Source organism: Myotis daubentonii, chromosome 1 (genome assembly GCF_963259705.1).
Source record: "Myotis daubentonii chromosome 1, mMyoDau2.1, whole genome shotgun sequence".
Classification (NCBI taxonomy): Eukaryota; Metazoa; Chordata; class Mammalia; order Chiroptera; family Vespertilionidae; genus Myotis; species Myotis daubentonii.
This window is the reverse complement of record NC_081840.1, coordinates 51627173-51647744: the sequence shown is the minus strand read 5'-3', so window position 1 is coordinate 51647744 and position 20572 is coordinate 51627173. Positions and strand designations below refer to the sequence as shown.

At 44.5% G+C, this 20572-nt stretch overlaps 1 protein-coding gene across 2 annotated transcripts in view; it reads left to right on the top strand.

The window, feature by feature from the left end:
* Window positions 1-19190, top strand: part of LIPC (lipase C, hepatic type) — a 152551-nt gene extending 133361 nt beyond the window's left edge. For both annotated transcript variants that reach the window (XM_059699924.1, XM_059699932.1), the window contains exons 8-10: window positions 2131-2248; window positions 13165-13383; window positions 18665-19190. In XM_059699924.1, coding sequence (XP_059555907.1) covers window positions 2131-2248; window positions 13165-13383; window positions 18665-18776 — 449 coding nt within the window. In that variant the 3' untranslated portion in view covers window positions 18777-19190. The remainder of the gene's footprint in view (window positions 1-2130; window positions 2249-13164; window positions 13384-18664) is intronic.
* Window positions 19191-20572: the final 1382 nt, after the last annotated feature.

Below are 20572 nucleotides of genomic sequence, written 5' to 3'. Positions count from 1 at the left end.
AAAGGGTGGGTTTGTATAAATAACCCAGAAACCCAGCAATACAGGCACACCCTGCAGCTGGGGTGTTGGCAACACTCCATTAGCCACAGCTGCTAGGTTTGTGTGCAGCTACCAACCTCCGATGGAAATGCGCCTTTTAGGAGTTAGTAGAATGATTCATGAGGATGATGAATTTCCACATGCTAGGTACACGAAATGGATGGCCACATGGCTAGCTCTAGGATCTCTGCTTCCCAGTAGGAATTCTCGTATAACAAAGCTTGAAACTTAGGCCTTGAATTCTAGAGGTGATTTTCCATCTTGCTAAATGTTACTACATATCCTGATACTCCCAATTGAACTATCAGGTCATTCATCCCACAAATGTTAAGTAAGCACCTACTACGTGCAAGGCACTGTGTCAGGACTAGTAGACTAGTCAGTACCTACAATAGGAAAGGCAAGTACGCAGCAAGCATACCATAAATCCCCTGTCCTTTGCCCAAGACAGATGCTAGTCTTCTCAAGAGCCTGGACATGGTCTCAGAACCCATTTCAACTTAGGGCTCTAGGCAGTCCTTTCAATCACATCGTCATGCCTCGTTAAGCCTGTTTGCAATCTTGGAGCTATGAGTAAAATGCTGCAGGTACTTACAGGATACGGGCACAACAAGGAAAAGAAGTCTGAGCAGCCATCAGCCTATTTGGAATGAGGTAGGGGAATTTTGAAAACAGCCTCATAGCGGGTTGGTATAAAAATGCAGGCAAAGCCAAGGCCATCTCAGGAACCTTGGCAATGGGTCCAGGCTAAGAGCACAGATGCTGCTGTGTGACCTTGAGCTAGTCACTTCACCTCCTGAGCCCTGATTTTCTGATTTATAAAATGAAGATAATAATTACACTACCTACCTCATAGAGCTGTTATGACAAGTTAATGAGATGATGCGATGTGAAATCTGTAACAACACCTGCTTACTAGTAAGCAATGTGTTTTTTTGTTAATGAAATATAGACTGTATTTAGGTCAAAAAGAATAAAGTACATTTTCTCTCCCAAACAACCCAGTAGAAGGACATTCTGGACATTTGCTCTGATGGAAAACTTTTGGGACCAAGTACTAGAACTCGAGTTATCTACTCCCCTTGGAAAATGTGCTCATTGAACCCCCCAGAGCTAGTTCCCAGGAACCGCCCTGGAATATAGGTCTGTGGTCACTGAGGCAGATGTCTCAGCTAGAATTCTGCCTCACCCCAACACTGACCCCATCAAACAGGCAAACGTAAACATGGTAGTGTGTCCTCTTGCCTTTGTCGGTGCCCAAAAGGCATATACTCTTTGATCTATGAAAGGGGACCCCTACTAAATACATGGGGTAGTCCAACAGAATCGCATCCAGAAGGTGGGACAATGCCAGATATACTGTACTCCTGTTCTATCTGCTTTTGTTGGATAATGCTTATCCTATATAATAAAAGGGTAATATACAAATTGACCATAACAGCAGAACGACTGGGAATGACTGGTCACTATGACACACACTGACCACCAGGGGGCAGACACTCAATGCAGGAGCTGCCCCCTGGTGGTCAGTATGCTCCCACAGGGGGAGCTCTGCTCAGCCACAAGCCAGGCTGACGGCTGCCAGCACAGCGGTAGTGGCGGGAGCCTCTCCCTCCTCCTCAGCAGCGCTAAGGATGTCTGATTGCAGCTTAGGTCTGCTCCCCGCTGGCAAATGGACATCCCCCAAGGGCTCCCGGGCTGCCAGAGGGATGTCTGACTGCCAGCTTAGGCCTGATTCCCCGGGGAGTGGGCCTAAGCCAGCAGTTGGACATCCCCTGAGGGGTCCCAGACTGCAAGAGGGCACAGGCCTGGCTGAGGGACCCTCCTGAGTGCACAAATTTTTGTGCACTGGGCCTCTAGTTATTATTAATTTACAAACACAATAGAAGTCTTCTCAAGACATTTAGGAAATACAGAGAAAGAAAAAGAAAATAAAAGGCGTTCATAGTTATATCACCTGTGACTAGAATTATGGGGGAGGGGGGAAGAGGTATCTACTCATCCAGACTTTTCCCTCAGCATTTTAAATTTAAATTTTTTCTGATTAAATTCTCTTTCTCTCTCCCTCTCCTCCCCCTGCCCCGCTCCCAGTTTATCATTATCAGTTCAAGATCCAGTTTCTCAACCAAATTGAGAAGCCAGTGGAACCAACGTTTACCATGTCACTCCTGGGAACAGAACTCGAAATACAGAAAATCCCCATCACTCTGTGAGTACGAGGAGCAGCCCGGCTATGGTGATGGCAGCTGAGTTTTCTCGCAGGGACTAGATGGACTCTGGACTTCTCAAGGGTCAGGCCAGATACAACCTGCTTTTCTCAGCCCATAGGACTGCCCCAAACACCCTATCAGATGAGACATCCACCCAAGCCCAACGCCCTGTCATCCCTCCCCGGCCTCTCCCAGTCCCACCGTTTGCTTTACGTTGGCGCTACCTGTGTATGCGACCGGCCCACTGCCATGTGGGCTGAGCAGAGAGGAGACCAGCGGGGCCCAGCCCCTGCGCTCAGTGCAGGAAGCAGACGGGGCAGGGAGGAGTGGTGAGGCCAGAGCAGGTGTCCACCAGAAGGCCCCGGGTGCCTGCCTTTCCAGTGACTTCTGACAAGTAGCCCAGAAATAAAACTGGTATCATTCATCTTGGCACCAATTTCCCATGCCAATCCGCCTGCACTGCCAGCCCTTCCCATCTGTCCTTCGTCCTGCTACACACCTGCTCACAGCACAAGCCTCACGCCTCCCTCAGAGGCTCCCAGCGTCACCGGCCAGGAAAGGCCCATGAGCTGCTTTTTCTCAGCATCTTGACTCGCAGTGTGGGCTCTTCTTGGGAAGTGACACTAGCCCTTCACTCGCTCAAGGAAGGTCCTCAGCTTCTGAAAATTGCCCCCAGGCATTGATCTCTGGTCTCACACTGCTTCAGTCATTCGAGAAGCATGTGCCGGCACTCACCCTGGAGGTAGAGGGGACCTTGTCCAGAGGCTTCTCCCAGTGTAGCGGGTGGAGGCATTCCTAAAGAGCCCTGTAACATCCGGCAGGAACAGCTACATGAGCAGCCGTGCAAGGAAACTCTCCATCCGCTGTCTCCCTAAGTCCCATGTTACCCACGCATTACCCAAACCTCTCCCTGGGGGGCGGGGGTTGTTCTAAAGAGTGGAAAGGGCATCTGGGTGCTCTCAATGTTGGGCATGAAACTGATACTTATGATGCCCGTGTATATGCATTTAAATCTTGCTCTAAATTGGTGCATCCTTTTTTTTTAATTTCTTTATTGTTTAAGGTATTACAAATGTGTCCTCATTTCCCATTAACCCCCAACCTCTCCGCCCACTCCCCACCCCCCCCCCACACACACACACACATGCTCTCATTCCCCTGTTGTCCGTGTCCATTGGTTTGGCTTATATGCATGCATACAAGTCCTTTGGTTGATCTCTCTCCCTTACCCGCTCCCTCCCCTACTTTCCCTCTAGGGATTGATAGTCTGATCGCTGTTTCTCTGTCTTTGGATCTGTACCTGTTCATCAGTCTATGTTGTTCTCTATATTCCACAAATGAGTGAGATCATATGGTAATTATCTTTCTCTGACTGGCTTATTTCACATAGCATAATGCTCTCCAGTTCCATCCATGCTGTTGCAAATGGTAAGAATTCCTTCTTTTTTACCACAGCATAGTATTTCAATGTGTAGATGTACCACAGTTTTTAATCCACTCATTGGCTGATGGGCACTTAGGCTGTTTCCAAATCTTAGCTATGGTGAATTGCGCTGCTATGAACATAGGGGTGTATATATTCTTTCTGATTGGTGTTTCTGGCTTCTTGGGATATATTCCTAGAAGTGGAATCACTGGGTCAAATGGGAGTTCCATTTTTAGTTTTTTGAGGAAACTCCATACTGTTCTCCACAGTGGCTGCACCAGTCTGCATTCCCACCAGCAGTGCAGAGGGGTTCCTTTTTCCCCACATCCTCTCCAACACTTGTTGTTTATTGATTTGTTGATGATAGCCATTCTGACAGGTGTGAGATGATACCGCATTGTCATTTTGATTTGCATCTCTCGTATAATTAGTGACTTTGAGCATGTTTTCATATGTCTTTTGGCCTTCTGTATGTCCTCTTTTGAAAAGTGTCTATTTAAGTCCGTTGCCCATTTTTTGATTGGATTGTTTATCTTCCTTTTGTTAAATTGCATGAGTTCCCTGTAAATGTTGGAGATTAAACCCTTATCGGTGATATCATTGGCAAATATGTTCTCCCATGCAGTGGGCTTTCTTGTTGTTTTGCTGATGGTTTCCTTTGCTGTGCAAAAGCTTTTTATTTTGATGTAGTCCCATTTGTTTATTTTCTCTTTAGTTTCCAATTCCCTAGGAGCAGTATCAGAGAAGAAATTCCTTCGGCCTATGTTTGCGATTTCGCTGCCTGTGGATTCCTCTAGTATTTTTATGGTTTCCCGTCTTACTTTTAAGTCCTTTATCCATTTTGAGTTTATTTTTGTGTATGGTGTGAGTTGGTAGTCTAGTTTCATCTTTTTGCATGTAACTGTCCAATTTTCCCAACACCATTTATTGAAGAGACTGTCTTGACTCCATTGTATGCTCTTGCCTCCTTTGTCGAATATTAATTGGGCATAGTGGTTTGGGTCCATTTCTGGGTTCTCTATTCTATTCAGTTGATCTATATGTCTGTTCTTGTGCCAGAACCAAGCTGTTTTAAGAACAGTGGCTTTGTAATACAGTTTGATATCTGGTATTGAGATCCCACCTACTTTGTTCTTCTTTCTCAGGATTGCTGCAGCTATTCGAAGTCTTTTTTTATTCCAGATGAATTTTTGAAACGTTCGTTCTAGATCTGTGAAATATGCTGTTGGTAATTTAATAGGGATTGCATTGAATCTATAGATTGCTTTGGGAAGTATGGACATTTTGATGATGTTGATTCTACCAATCCATGAACACGGTATGTTCTTCCATCTGTTTATGTCTTCCTCTATCTCTTTTTTCAGTGTCCTGTAGTTTTTCACATATAAGTCTTTTACCTCCTCAGTTAAGTTTATTCCCAGGTATCTTAATTTTTTTGGTGCGATGGTAAATGGGATTGCTTTTTTAGTCTCCCTTTCTGTAAGTTCACTATTGGTGTAAAGAAATGCCTTAGATTTCTTTTCTTTTTTTATTTCTTTTTTACTTTTACTGATATAATTTTATTAACCAATGTCACCCCAATAAATTTAACAAGAAAACAAAAGTCAAAAAAATTTTCAATTATAGTTGACAATATTTTTCAATATTATATTAGTTTCAGGTATACAGTATAGTGGTTAGACATTTATATAACTTATAAAGTGATCCGCCTGATAAGTCTAATACCCACCTGGTACCATTTATAGTTATTAATAACATTATTAACTATATTCCCTATGCTCTACTTTACATTCTGGTGACTATTTTGTAACTGCCAATTTGTACTATTTAATCCTGTCACCTTTTTCACCTAGTACCCCAAAACCCCTCCCAACTGGCAACTACCAGTTTGTTCCCTGTATCTAGAGTCTGTTTCTGTTTTGTTTCTTCATTTATTATGCTTTTTAGAGTCCATATAGGTGAAAACCTTATGGTATTTGTCTTTCTCTATCTGACTTATTTCACTATTACCGTATAGATCCATTCATGTTGTTGCAAATGGTAGGATTTCTTTTTTATAGCAGAGCAATATTCCATTCTATAATGTACCACTTTTTCTTTATCCAGTAATTCTTTGATGGAACCTTAGATTGCTTCCATATCTTGACTATTGTAAATAATGTTGCAATGAACATAGGAATGTATATATCTTTTCATATTAGTGTTTTGGATTTCTTTGGATAAATACCCACAAGTGGAATTGCTGAGTCAATATTTTTTGTATTTATTTATTACTTTTTTTCTTTCCCTTTAATATTCTCTATCCCCCTTCCCTCTGGTAACACCATCCTGTTGTCTGTGTCTATGAGTTTTTGTTTGTTTGTCCTGTTTGTTCATTTGTTGCTTTCAGTTTTATATCCCACATGCCTTAGATTTCTTGGCATTAATTTTGTATCCTGCTATATTGCCGAATTCATTTATTAAGCCTAATAATTTTTTGATGGAGTCTTTAGGATTTTCTATGTACAGTATCATGTCATCTGCAAATATGGATGCCTTTTCTTTCTTCTTCTTGTCTGATCACAATGGCTAGTACTTCCAGTACTATGTTGAACAGGAGTGGTGAGAGGGGGCATCCCTGTCTAGTTCCTGTTTTTAGAGAAAATGATTTTAGTTTTTGCCCATTGATTATGATGTTGGCTGTGGGTTTGTCATATATGGCTTTTATTATGTTGAGGTATGATCCTTCTATTCCCATCTTGCTGAGAGTTTTTATCAAGAAAGGGTGTTGAATTTTGTCAAAAGCTTTTTCTGCATCAATTGATATGACTATGTGATTTTTATCTCTCAATTTGTTTATGTGATGAATCACGTTTATTGATTTGCGGATATTGTACCATCCTTGCATCCCCGGGATAAATCCTACTTGGTCATGGTGTATGATCTTTCTGATGTATTGCTGGATCCGATTTGTTAGAATTTTGTTGAGGATTTTGGCATCTATGTTCATGAGAGATATTGGCCTATAATTCTCTTTCATTGTGTTGTCTCTATCTGGTTTTGGTATTAGGGTGATGCTGGCTTCATAGAATGAGCTGGGAAGTGTTCCTTCCTCTTGAATTTTTTGAAATAGTCTGAGGAGGATAGGTTCTAGTTCTTCTTTGAATGTTTAGTAAAACTCTGTAAAGCCATCGGGCCCCGGGCTTTTGTTTGCTGGGAGCTTTTTGATGACTGCTTCAATTTCTTCCATAGTTATTGGCCTGTTGAGATTTTTAGATTCTTCCGGATTGAGTTTTGGAAGATAGTATTTTTCTAGGAATATGTCCATTTCCTCCAGGTTGTCTAGTTTGTTAGAGTAGAGTTGTTCATAGTATTTTTTATTTTTTTTTAATAAATCTTTATTGTTCAGATTATTACAGTTGTTCCTCTTTTTCCCCCTCATTGCTCCCCTCCACCCAGTTTCCACCCCAACTTCTGGCCTTACCACCCTCCCCAATGTCCTCATCCATAAGTGTATGATTTTTGTCCAATCTCTTCCCACACCCCCCACTCCACTTTCCCCCCTGAGAATTGTCAGTCCACTCCCTTTCTATGCCCCTGATTCTATTATATTCACCAGTTTATTCTGTTCATCAGATTATTTATTCACTTGATTTTTAGATTCACTTGCTGATAAATGTGTATTTGTTGTTCATAATTTTTATCTTTACCTTTTTCTTCTTCCTCTTCTTAAAGAATACCTTTCAGCATTTCATATAATACTGGTTTGGTGGTGATGAACTCCTTTAGCTTTTCCTTATCTGTGAAGCTCTTTATCTGACCTTCAATTCTGAATGATAGCTTTGCTGGATAAAGTAATCTTGGTTGTAGGTTCTTGCTATCCATCACTTTGAATATTTCTTGCCACTCCCTTCTGGCCTGCATTGTTTCTGTTGAGAAATCAGCTGACAATCATATGGGTACCCCCTTGTAGGTAACTGACTTTTTTTCTCTTGCTGCTTTTAAGATTCTCTCTTTGTCTTTTGCTCTTGGCATTTTAATTATGATGTGTCTTGGTGTGGTCCTCTTTGGATTCCTTTTGTTTGGGGCTCTCTGCGCTTCCTGAACTTGTAAGTTTATTTATTTCACAAGATAGGGGAAGTTTTCTGTCATTATTTCTTCAAATAGGTTTTCAATATCTTGCTCTCTCTCTTCTTCTGGCACCCCTATAATTCAGATGTTGGTTCACTTGAAGTTGTCCCAGAGGCTCCTTACACTATCTTGATATTTTTGGATTCTTTTTTTTTTTTTGCTATTCCGGTTGGGTGTTTTTTACTTCTTCGTATTTCAAATCTTTGACTTGATTCTTGGGATCCTCTTGTCTGCTCTGGATCTCTGTATATTATTCTTTATTTCAGTCAGTGTATGCTTAATTTCTAGTTGGTCCTTTTTCATATCCTTGAGGGTCTCACTAAATTTATCGGCAGTTTCTAGAATATTCTTGAAAAACCTTATAACCGTGGTTTTGAACTCTATATCCAGTAGTTTGCTTTCCTTTATTTCTGTCATTTGTGACCTGTTTCTTTGTCTCTGCATTTTTTATGCTTCCCTGTGTTGACAGAGTGGCTTTCTGTGCTGGGTGTCCTATAGGGCCCAGTGGCTCAGCCTCCCCAATTACCTGGGGTGGACACTCTTGGTGCACCCCTTTGTGGGTTGTGTGCACAGTCTTGTTGTAGTTAAGCCTTGATTGTTGTAGGTATCACTGGGAGGAATTGACCTCCAGGCCATTTGGCTGTGAGAATCAGCTGTGTCTACAGTGGGACAACTTCTGTGCTGGAGACACCCTTCTGGGGCAAGACTTGCTTCAGTGGGGCTTTGGTGCTCACTGAGTCTGCCCCCTGAGTGTGTCCCTTATGGATCTGAGGAGTTGTAATCTGGATGGTCCCAATCTGACCACTGGGTACACTGGCACTTGGATCTCTAAGGAGGTACTAATTTAGCCTCTTCCTGAGGCTACCCAGCAGGAACTATGGAGAGATCTGAAGATTCCACTTCTTTGTTTTGGATTTGGAGGTGCCCAGATGAGGCCCAGCTGTGAAGCAATGGAAGCTGCTGTGGGGCCTTGGGCCATCATTTGGATGTTCTGGGTCTCTCTGACCCAGCTGCAGTTTGTTAGGTAATTTTAGATCTCAAAGGGCCAGCCCATTCATATGCAAAAGCCTCTGCTCACAGCTTGGGTGGGGCAGGGTCTCAGGGAATCCACAGGGCAGAGCAAACAGCTATGGCTGATCCTCAGCCCCGTCCTAAGAGGTCCCAGGTCTCAGTGTCCTGGTAATCGCTGCAAGCATCTCTGAGAGAAAGCCTCCCTCAAGTCCCGCCTGCTGCCAGACAGTCCAGTTTCTCCCTGTATGAGTCTGGGTCCCCAGAGACTCACCCAGAACTGGAGTCAGGGCCATCGGGAGCTTGTGCCTCCCTCCCGATTGCAAAAGACACTGGCATCCTCTGTTGCCTGCCCCTTTCCACATGCGCTCGAGCCTCCGTACCTCTGCAGTTTACTTCCGCAGCTCCTCTGGGTTTTAGTGTGCTTATCTCTTTCCTTCTAGTTGTAGAATTTCCACTCAGCCAGCCTTCCTGTGGTTCTGGATGATGTCTGTTTTGTCTTTTAGTTGTATTTTTGAAGTGGTTGTGTGAGGCAGCAATTTCAGGTGTTTACCTATGCCGCCATCTTGGTTTCCTTCATAGTATTTTTTAACAATTCTTTGAATTTCTGTGGGGTCTGTTGTTATTCCGCCTCTTTCATTTCTGATTTTGTTTGAGTCCTCTCTCTTTGCTTCTTGGTGATCCTGTCTAGAGGCTCATCAATCTTGTTTATCCTTTCAAAGAACCAGCTCTTGGTTTCATTGATCTTTTGTATTGTTTTTTTTATCTCTATGTCATTTATTTCTGCTCTGATCTTTATTATCTCCTTCCTTCTGCTCACTCTGGGGTTTTCTTGTTGCTCTCTTTCTAATTCTTTGAGATGTAGAGTTAGATGATTTACTATCATTTTTTCTTGTTTTTTGAGGTAGGCCTGTAGTGCTATAAACTTCCCTCTCAGGACTGCTTTCAATGTGTCCCATAGATTTTTGGATTGTTGTGCTGTTATTGTCACTAGTTTCCAGGATGTTTTTAATTTCTTCTTTGATCTCATTGGTAACTCAATCATTATTTAGTAGCATGCTATTCAGCTTCCAAGTGTTTGAGTTTTTTGGATTGTTTTTATTGTAGTTTATTTCTAATATTATGCCATTGTGGTCTGAGAAGATGCTTGGTATGATTTCAATCTTCTTGAATTTGGGGAGATTTTGCTTGTGACCCAATATGTGGTCTATTTTTAAAAATGTCCCATGTGCACTTGAGAAGAACGTATATTCCATGGTTTTGGGGTGAAAGGTTCTGAAGATGTCAATTAAGTCCATTTGATCTAGTGAGTCATTTAGGATTGCTGTTTCTTTGCTGATTTTTTTCTAAAGGATTTATCTAGTGATGTCAGTGGTGTGTTTAAGTCCCCATGATGTGTTGTTGTTGATCTCTCCCTTGTTATTTTCCAGGAGGTTTTTTATGTATTTTGGTGCTCCTACATTGGGTGCATATATGTTTATCAGGGTTATATCCTCTTGTTGTATCGATCCCTTTAATATTATGAAGTGGACTTCCTTATCTCTTGTTATGGCCTTCACTTTGAGGTCTATTTTGTTAGATATAAGTATTGCTACTCCAGCTTTTTTTTCATTTCCATTTGCCTGAAAGATATTTTTCCATCCCTTCACTTTCAGTTTGTGTGAGTCCCTTGTTCTGAAGTGGGTCTCTTGTAGACAGCATATATATGGGTCATGTCTTTTTATCCATTCAGTCACTCGATGTCTTTTGATTGGAGAATTTAGTCCATTTACATTTAAAGTTATTATTGAAAGGTACTTGCTTATAGTCATTTCTATTTTTGTGCCTGTGTTCTTTCTTACCTTTATATTTCTTCTTTTTACAGCATTCCTTTTAGCATTTCTTGCATTGCTGGCTTGGTAGTGATAAACTCCCTTAGCCTTTTTTTGTCTGCAAAGCTCCTGATTTCCCCTTCAATTTTGATTGATAGTCTTGCTGGATAGAGTATTCTTGGATTCAGTCCTTTGCTTTGCAACACTTTGTATACCTCCTTCCATTCCCTTCTAGCTTGATGTGTTTCGGTTGAGAAATCATTTAATAATCTGATGGAGGATCCTTTGTAGGTAACTCTCAGTTTCTCTCTTGCAGCCTTTAAGATTGTCTCTTTGTCGTGTCCATTTGCCATCATTATTATGATGTGTCTTGGTGTGGGTCTTTTGGGGTTCATCTTGCTTGGGACTCTCTGTACTTATGTAACTTTTTTCTTCCCCATATTTGGGAAGTTTTCTGTCATTATTTCTTCAAATAGATTTTCTAATCCTTGCTGATCTCTTTGTCCTTCTGGCAGCCCTATTATGCGTATGTTACCTCCTTTCATGTTGTCCCAAAGCTCCCTTAGGCTCTCCTCCTGTTTTTTAATTTTTTTCTCCAGTTGCTGTTCAGATTGAGCTTGTTTCTCTACCTTATCTTCTAACTCACTAATTCGGTCTTCTGCTTCTTTTAGTCTACTGTTGAAACCTTCCATGGTATTTTTGATTGTAGCTATATCACTTTTCATTTCTTCCTGATTCTTGCATAAGTTGTTGATTTTTCTCATCCATCCGGTGAATGAATTGTACAACCATTGCTCTGAATTCTTTTTCTGTCATGTTGCATGCTTCAATTTCAGTAATTTCCTTTCTTGGAGACTTCTCATTTTCTTTCTTCTGGGGGTTGTGTCGTCTCCCCATTCTGATTATCTCCAGATGGATCAAACGTCGAGTTGCGTGGGCCTGGGCCGTGTGCAGTGGGAGCTTCACACCACCCTAGTGTCACTGAAGAGCTCTGACGCTAAGATGTGTGGTTGTGGTGGGTTGATGGGAACCAGGCTTGCTCAGAGTCAGCATTACCAGCGCTCAATGTGGCCTCATGTGCGCATTTAGAATCAGGGACCCCGCCTGCACCATGCTGAAACAGAGACCCCCCTGGAGTGTGTTGAAAATCAGAGCCCCCTAGCATGCGCCAGGAGTCAGAGTTCCCCAAGAATCCCGTATCAGAGTCTCTGTTGCTTCGCGCAGACTTCCATTGAGAATCAGGGTCCCTGTGTGCACATGCACCAAGAATTGGAGTCACTGGCTCTTAGTATGAATGCACAGGGAATCAGGGATCTCAGGCGCAGGTGATAAGAAACACAGTCAAGTCACTGGTGCTTGGTGTTGCCTCCTGCCCGGAGAATCGGGGTCCTGGGGCCCGTGCTGTGAGAAACAAGTTCCCAGTGTTCACGTTAGCTCCCAGGCCAAGGCCCAAGGCTCCCTTAGCCTGCACTGCGCTGGAAAAGTTCCCAGTGTTTGTGCACTTCCAGGCCAAGGCTCCCTTAGCCTGCACTGCAAGGGACAAGTTCCCGTTGTTAACGCACTTCCAGGCTAAGGTCCCTGTAGCAGCACTGAGGCCTGGGCAAGGGGTGGTGGGTCTATCAGTTACTGCCTGCAGGGAGGGGGAGGGGCTCTGTTACTGACAGATCTGCCATGGGGATTTCTGGATTCTTGGTGTCCATGGCTCTGTAGCCGTGGTCACAGGTCTCTGTCCCCAGTGGCTGCAGGGTCCTGGTTTGTGTCTGAGACCAGCCTGGGTGTTGCTGAGGCCAGGATCCTAGTCTCAAGCAGCTCTGTTTCCCAAGATGGCATAGTCTCTGTTCCTGTGCTGGCTGCCCAGGAGTGTCCGCGCTGGGAGCGGGGCTCCGCCGTCAAAGACTGCCCAGTTTAGCAGCCCCTTAGAAGACCTGCAGAATCTAACTGTCCCTAGCTCTTACACACACACACCACACACGTCCACACACTCCTCTATCACTCCCTCGCGCTCTCACACTCTCTCCCTCCCTGCCTTCCTGCCAGTCGCCATCTTCTGGTGCATCCTTTTAATAAATGGTTTTCTATTACTGTTGTGCTTTGTTGTTCAAATAGGAGTTTCTATTTATACGGGGAGAAAGGAGCCGTGCTGGGGAAAGGAGAGGGTGGTGCGGCTCTGTTGTGTTCATCAAACCGACAGAGAGCCAACCTGGGCAGCGGCCATTGCCAAAGCCCCACTGTCCCATCGGGGGCAGTTTTCTCGATTTGTTAACGTAAAAACTAGGAAGCCTGAGCTAAACAACGTTAACTAGGTTTTCACTGTGGAACTCCCCGAGCGTTTATAATATGCTGTCACAGGAAACAGTATGGTTTTCCCAATATCACTAGAAAACCCTTTTTTATCCTATAGGTTCCTCTAGTAATAATCTGTCCAACAATAGTTTGAGAAATACAGCAGGAATGACCATGCAAGTGGCAAAGGCAAACCTAACACATCCTGAATGTATCTAAGCATCACTTTGCTGTTACAAATACACTGACCGTGTCTGGTTTCCTTTGTATCTTCAAGGGGCGAAGGAATTACTAGTAACAAAACCTATTCCTTTCTTATCACCTTGGATTCGAATATTGGTGAGCTGCTCAAAATCAAATTCAAGTGGGAAAACAGCGCCGTGTGGGCCAATGTCTGGAACACGGTCCAGACCATCATCCCGTGGGGCAGAGGGCCCCTCTACTCAGGCCTCGTTCTAAAGAACATCCGAGTCAAAGCAGGAGAGACCCAGAAAAGGTGAGTGCTCATTCAACTCCTGACATCTAGTAAGCACTTTTATAATGTCACTAGAGGCCCGGTGCATGAATTCATGCATGGGTAGGGTCTGGCTGGCCCGCCCTGATTGGGGCCAATCAGTCTAGGTTGGCCCAGGGGGAGGGCTGTGGGCAATTGGCTTGCCAGCCCGCTCCCAATCGGGGTGTGAGGGGCCAATTGGGGGCACAACTGGCCAGGGGGAGGGGCTGTGGGCAGTTGGCAGGCAGGCCCCACCCCCTGGTTGAACTCCCAGTTGAACTCCTGGTCAAGGGGACAATTTGCATATTAGCCTTTTATTATATAGGATACTTGCATTGATCCTATGAGGTGGGCATTAGTATGTCCTAATAATGGAGGATAGACACTGAGAAAGGTGAAATGTCCAGCCATAGGTGGAAGGACCGGGATCTGCACCTGGGTCTTCTGAGCCCTGGGCTAGCCTCTTCCACGGCCTGGGTTCAATAGCCGCCTGCCTCCGGGGTCTGAGAATCCCCTCGCTAGCTCAACACTTCTCAGATCCCAGCCTGTGGATGCATCATGGGGTGATGTCAGTGCTGCTTGGCCAGGGACCACACTTTGGGTGGCAAGGCCCCAGATTCGACATTTCTTTTCCGTTGCTTCCTCGGAGGAATGCTCGTAGCAGACCACAATCTTCACATCCCGCTCTGTGGCGGTGCGTTTCGAATCTCAGAGCGCCAGAGAATCACGGGGAAGCGTATTAAATATGCATCATGCCCGGCCCCACCCGCAGAGCCTCTGACTCACTGTGGTCTGAGAAGGGAGCCGGACACACGTTTGTTACTGAGACCTTCTGACTTGGACCCATGGGTTGCCTTTAAGAAACCTGCTCTGCGTGATTTAGCTTCTCCCTTGGCCCCAAGGTGCTCGGGGACAATGAGGGGTTGGGAGGGGTGGGGAATAAAGGAAAGGAAGGGTCGTCCAGCTGCTGCTCCAGCAGAGCAGAGATGCCCAACACGTTTTGCCATGGCAACCGCACTTGTTTGCAGGTCTCCACGAAAGGAGAATTCTGTCCTCCCAGACCTTTTCCTGTCTCTTCCCCGCCGGGTTCAGGACACTGGCCTCTCCTCTCCCACTTCTTTGTTGGAAGCTCATTTCTCTCTTTGGCTTGTCCCCAGGTGGGACAGAAAACAGCAGGCTTCTCAATCCTAAACCACACGCCAGGTTCCTCTGCCGGGGGTGGGGGGGTTGAGGGGGGCCAGGGCAGATGTATGCCCCCTGAGGCCGCTCCACAGCCCCACTCTGAGGGCCTATCTTCCTGGGATACAAGGTCCTGGCTATCGCGAAGAGCACACTCTGCAGTCTGCCAACAGACTTCTCCACACGATCAATTTGGAAAATTAAACTGCTTCTCCTCTTCTACGCTTAGCTGTTCTTGCCTGAGTTTTTGGCCCTTCCCATCAGCTCTGTCTGAGCGCCACCCCTCCCACGTGCTCCCAGCTAGAGAGTGATCCCTCCAGGGTGGTGGCTGTTCCCCAGGACAGTCCCATAACTTGGCCTGAAAGGTTGTAAGGAAGACAGCGCTACCTTCTCCGCTGGTGCTGAACTGCACGGCTCTCAAGAAGGAAAGAGGAGGCGCCAGCCAGGTAGCTCAGTTGGTTAGAGCATCGTCCCTATATGTCAAGGTAGTGGGTTCAATTCTCCGTCAGGGCACATACAAGAATCAACCAACAAGTGCATAGTCAGTGAAACAACAAAGCCATGCTTCTCTCTCTCCCTCTCTCTCAATCTCTCTGCACCCCTTTCTCTGTGCTCTGAACAGTCAATACATACATGCATGCATATGTACATACATACATACATACATACATACATACATACATACAAGAAGGAAAGAGGGGAGGGGAGGGGACGGCACTTACCGAGCTCCTACAGCAGGCGGGCCTGGGACTGAGTGCTCCAGGGCAGTCATCTCATGGAATCTTCCCAACCACCCTCTGAAGCGGGTAGTGTTGGCTGCGCAGACCTGGAACCTTGGGCTCAGAGAAGCTACACAGCTTGGGGACTTTGCTAGTAATTGTCCAAGCCCAGTTCCCACTCAGGCTTGCTGGAGTCATTGCCCATGTTGCCCGTACACTGTTCCCAGCAGGTCCTTCCTCCGTTACTCTTGGCCCCACTGATCTGACTCTCCTAAGTGGAACCGAGCGGAGTGCAGTGCTGGACATTAACACACGCACACCGAGCCCTTCTTCGTGGCTGCAGGAGGCACGTGCTGGACTGAGGGGAAGGGCTATGGGACCTAGAGTTTTCCATTAGGAAGCACTCAGCGCCTGCTCTGTGTCTCCACATACCACACGTCATGGAGGGAGACCAAAAAAATCTGAGTGTTGGCTGTTGGCATACATGAAAACAAGATGCGTTAATTTTAGTAATAATGTGCTCCATCTCAGAGCTTCTGCAGCCTCAATGTCCACACGGGTCATCTGGGAATCCTGTTAAAATGCAGTTCTGCTTCAGTAGGTCTGGGGGCAGGGGCTGGGGGAGGCATGAAACTCTGCTTCTCTAACAAGTCCCTGGCGCTGCTGATGCTGCTGGCCATGGACCACAAGCGGATTAGCCAGGGCCTGGGACTGCGTGGCCTAGGAAATTTAAGAAGCAAGTTCAGGTTGGTGCTGGGGGGCTGAGCTGCAACAGGCTTTTGGGGGGGCCAGGAGGTGTTCCCAGAGAGAGGCAGGGAGCCAGGCACTAGGTGAGCAGGGTTTGGTGGCCCCGGCATCAGCCAGTCCTAAACTCTCATTTTGACCTCACTGCCTACCACCTCCGTAGAATAAATATGTAGAATAATTCTGAGGACAACTGTACCTCTCTGAGGCTCGGCTCTTTAATAATAAATGGGAATTATATTATGTATCTCATGAGACTAATAACAATCACTAACGTTTAATTACCTCCAACAAACCAAAATCCCAGAGCCAGGATGCAAACGCTTAACCTCATACTCTCAATCTCTCTGCTGACTGCAAGGCGGGGCAGGAGGGAGGGGGAAGTTGATTATGTCACCTGCTCTGTGACTCCGGGGCTGATTCTTCTCTCCCACAGGCACAAAGTCAGGGTCAAGAGGGCCTGTTGTGGGGTGAAGAGAAAGGACAGAAAATATGAGCCCTACAGGACATAAAAAGCAATAGGCTAACCGTAATGAGATATTGCACTTCCACGATAATCATATAATTCAAAACAAAAAGCAGTGAGGGTATCTCTGGCCAACCATCCGTTGGGCGGGAATTAGAGGAGCTAACATGCAGAGAAGGTACAGGTGTGGAGCAATGGGCTTTCTCCTCCTCATAGTGGGAGTGAAATTACAGAGCCTCTGCAGCAACTGACTCAGCAACTGACTCAGCAACTGACGTGGTGAGCACCTGCCTTATGCCAGGCGCTGCTGTGGGCCCCAGATATACAGCAGTGAACAGAGGAGACGACGCCCTTGGTCTCATGGCGCTTACGTTATCAAAAATTTCTGTACGCATAACATATATGGCCGAGAATATGGCATGACACAGAACTTTACTTCCAGGTGTCTGTCCTGGAGAAATACTAAGTATGTCCACAAAGGATGTATGTGTGTAAAATGTTTGTTGCAGTACTATTTGGAAATACCAAACCATTGGGAAAATCTCAATATCTCCCCATCAATAGGAAAAAGGCTAAATGCATTGCGCTCTGTGTGTACCATGGAATCCATGCAGCAGGTGGAAAGGAAGGAGAGAGATTTATCCATACTAATATGACTGGTCTCCAAGTACATTATTTGGTGACAAGGAAAAATTTCAGAAAAATACCTACAGAAAACCCTTATGTTTGCATATGAACATCAGGATATGTGAAAATGTCCGAGGAAGACAGAAACCAAACCATGAAGGGGGGAGGGAAGTGGCATTGGTGAAGGGTGATGGAGAAAGGGGTCTTTAATATTTGACTGTAGTCTTTACTACTTGAACTTTTCAAGAATGCATTTATAGATTACTCGTGCCACTTTCATTTCAGCTTCATTGAAGTATATTTAACAAAATAAAATTGCTAAGGTATTTAAAGTACATCATTGTGATTTGATATACAGGGTGGGGCAAAAGGAGGTTCAAAGCTGTGCAAAACAGAGTTTATTGTAGCCTATTTATTTGTGTTACAACTGTAAACCTCCTTTTGCCCCACGCTGTGCAAATACACTGTGAAAGGATTGCCCCATCTAGTTAATTAACACATTCATCACCTCACATATTTATCATTTTCATTGTTTTGGGAACAGTGACGTTTACTCTGTTAGCAAATTTCATTGGTACCATGTAGTGTTACCCACTGTAGTCACCATGTTTCACATTAGATCCTCAGACCTTAGTCACTCTGTAGCTGAAAGTTATACCAGCTGCTCCCTGGTCCCCTTCTCCCAGCGCCCTGGGAACCGCTCTTCTCCACTTTTTCTATAAATTTGATTTTTTTTTTTTTAGATTTCACATATAAGCGATACCATGTAGTATTTGTCTAGCTTATATACTACTTTAATGTTAAAAGTTTATGAGTCAAGACTTGACCTCAGATGCAATTCAAAGGAAAAAAAAGCCATGAACTAGAATTCTCAGCGACCGCTGGAGCTGGTAGCACAAAATAGCATCTCAGCCCAAGCTGCGGGTCAAAGCAGACTGGCCGCTAGCTGGTCTCCAAAAGAGGCCCAGAGCATTAGTGAGGGCCTCTTTGGCTGGACGGCGTCTGCACCAATGAGAGGAAGGGGCGGGGCCTACATGACAGCCAGGCAGGGCTGGTGACAGTGGCCTCATGGCCAGGGGCCTTTCAGGCCAGCATTGACAAATTGGAGCGGGTCCAGAGAAGGCAGGCTGGAGGGAAGCCTGTCTGAGCAGGACAGTGGAAGGAGCTGCGAACGTTTGCCCGGAGCCAGGACGATGTCGATTTAGTGAAAGGAACAGTGGTTACCCTCAAATCTTTGATGAGCGGTTACAGGGAGAACCAAGGACTGCCCCTAGCACTTTGCGTTTCCAGACATCTGAAATCAGCCCAGAGCAGAGCCTGACGGATGCGGTCACTGACTTGGGTTTTGCTTTTCTCTGAAGTTATGAAAATACTTGCAAACATAAGAATCCAGGTTTTTAAAAACACACACACACACACACACACACACACACACACACACACACACATAGCATGTGTTATATCAATTGAGTATTTGACAAAAGATGAAACACTTCAATAAGCTCCGTCTAAAACTTAACGCTGTCTTTGCTTTATGTCTTCTGTTCAGAATGGTATTTTGCTCAGAAAGCATGGAAGACCTACAACTTCACCCAACCCAGGAGAAAACCTTTGTGAGATGTGACGTAAACTCGAAAAAAATGAAGCAAAAGAACAGATGAGTTTTAATGAAGACCCAGTGTAAAGAATAAATGATCTTATTCCTTTTCTGGTATGGTTGACTTATTTGGAAACCAGTTATATAAAAGAATCTTGCATAAAGTTTAGACTTAAAGGGAGAGTACATTTCACTATTATAAACTAAGCTTTTAATAACTATATTATGTAACTTTATTCAAATATTAGTGTACCCAAATATTTCCCAATTTTATCTCTGATTAAATGGTAATATATGCAAATAAGTACAAATGTAAAACCTATTTTAGATCTCTTGTTCTAATTTAAAATGTCTTTTCCAATTAAGTCAAATTTTCCATAATTCTTTGCTAGTTTATTCTGATCAGTTTTTGAACCAAGCTGGAAAGGTACTTCTTTATTACATAACTGGTCCTTCAATAAAGGAAAATAATCGCCAATTGTCCCAGTTTTCCTGTTTTACAATGCGCACAGCAGAAGGTAATGGAGCCCGGCGGGTGTGGCTCAGTTGGTTGAGCATTGCTCCATGCACCAGGGGGCCGCTGGTTGATTCCTGGTCAGGGCACATGCCCAGGTTGTGGGCTTGATCCCCAGTGGAGGTCACGAGGGAGGCAGCCAATTGATGTTTCTCTCTCCCTCGCCCTATCTCTCTCTCTAAAATAAAAATAAAAATAAAAAAATCAATAAATAAGAACATATTTAAAAAAAAAAAAAAAAGGTAATGGAGCTCTAGCTGGTTTGGATCAATGGCTAGAGCATCGGCCCGGGGACTGAAGGGTCCAGGTTCAATTCTGGTCAAGGGCACGTACCTCAGTTGTAGACTCATGGCCCTTGTTGGGGTCATGCGGGAGGCACCAATCAATGTGTCTCTGCCACATCGGTATTTCTCTCTGTCTCTCCCTCTCCCTTCTACTCTCTCTAAAAATCAATGGAGAAATATTCTTGAGTGAGGATTAAATAATAATAATTAATTAATTAATTAATTTTTAAAAAGGTAATGGAAGACTTGGAATGTCTCAGAGGTATCAAACCTCAAACTGTGCAATAAATGAAATAACGATGTCTGAGCAGCAAATTCCATCGCAGAGCATGTGAAGGAAATACTAGGTGTGGTAACCATGTGGGTGTGTGTTTCAAGTAATTCGGAGAGAAGGAGCACGCGATGCACATTTCACCACCTGACCTGACATCTGCACGGGCACAGCTCTACCCAGCTCCTAGGTCACATGCTCTTCGCCAGGGGCAGGTAAACCAGGGTTGGTGAGCCCAAGAGTCCTGAAGACTCGTCTGCCTGTAAATCAGTGTAAGTTATTTTGCATGATTCACTTTTATTTCCCCTGTGAAGACCCATTAAACTAAAGGGTATGGGGAAAGGGAGAGGAAAAACAGCTGCTCCATGTTGGATTGTGTCCTGAACGCTGCTGTTGCCTGCAAACGTATCTGACCTCACTTTTAGGTAAAGTGTGTGTGCGTCTAGAAAGGATAGATATTAAAATGAACAATATTTCCCATTATGTCTAAAATACTAGATTTACAATAAAATCATGTTTGCATTGGATTGGCATGTTTGACCATTAAGTATCCAGAACAGATTTGAAATGCAGTACCCTCCCACCTCCCCATCCCCTTACCCTCGGTTTCATTTTCCCAGTTTCTGTGAACCTTGGTCAACCACGGTCCAAAAATATGACATAGAAAATTCCAGAAATAAGCAATTCATGAGTTCTAAATCGTGAGCTGTTCTGGGGAACGTGATTAAATCTCAAATTGTCCTGCTCCTATGGGGTGTGAATCGTCCCTTTGTCCAGCACCTCCATGCTGT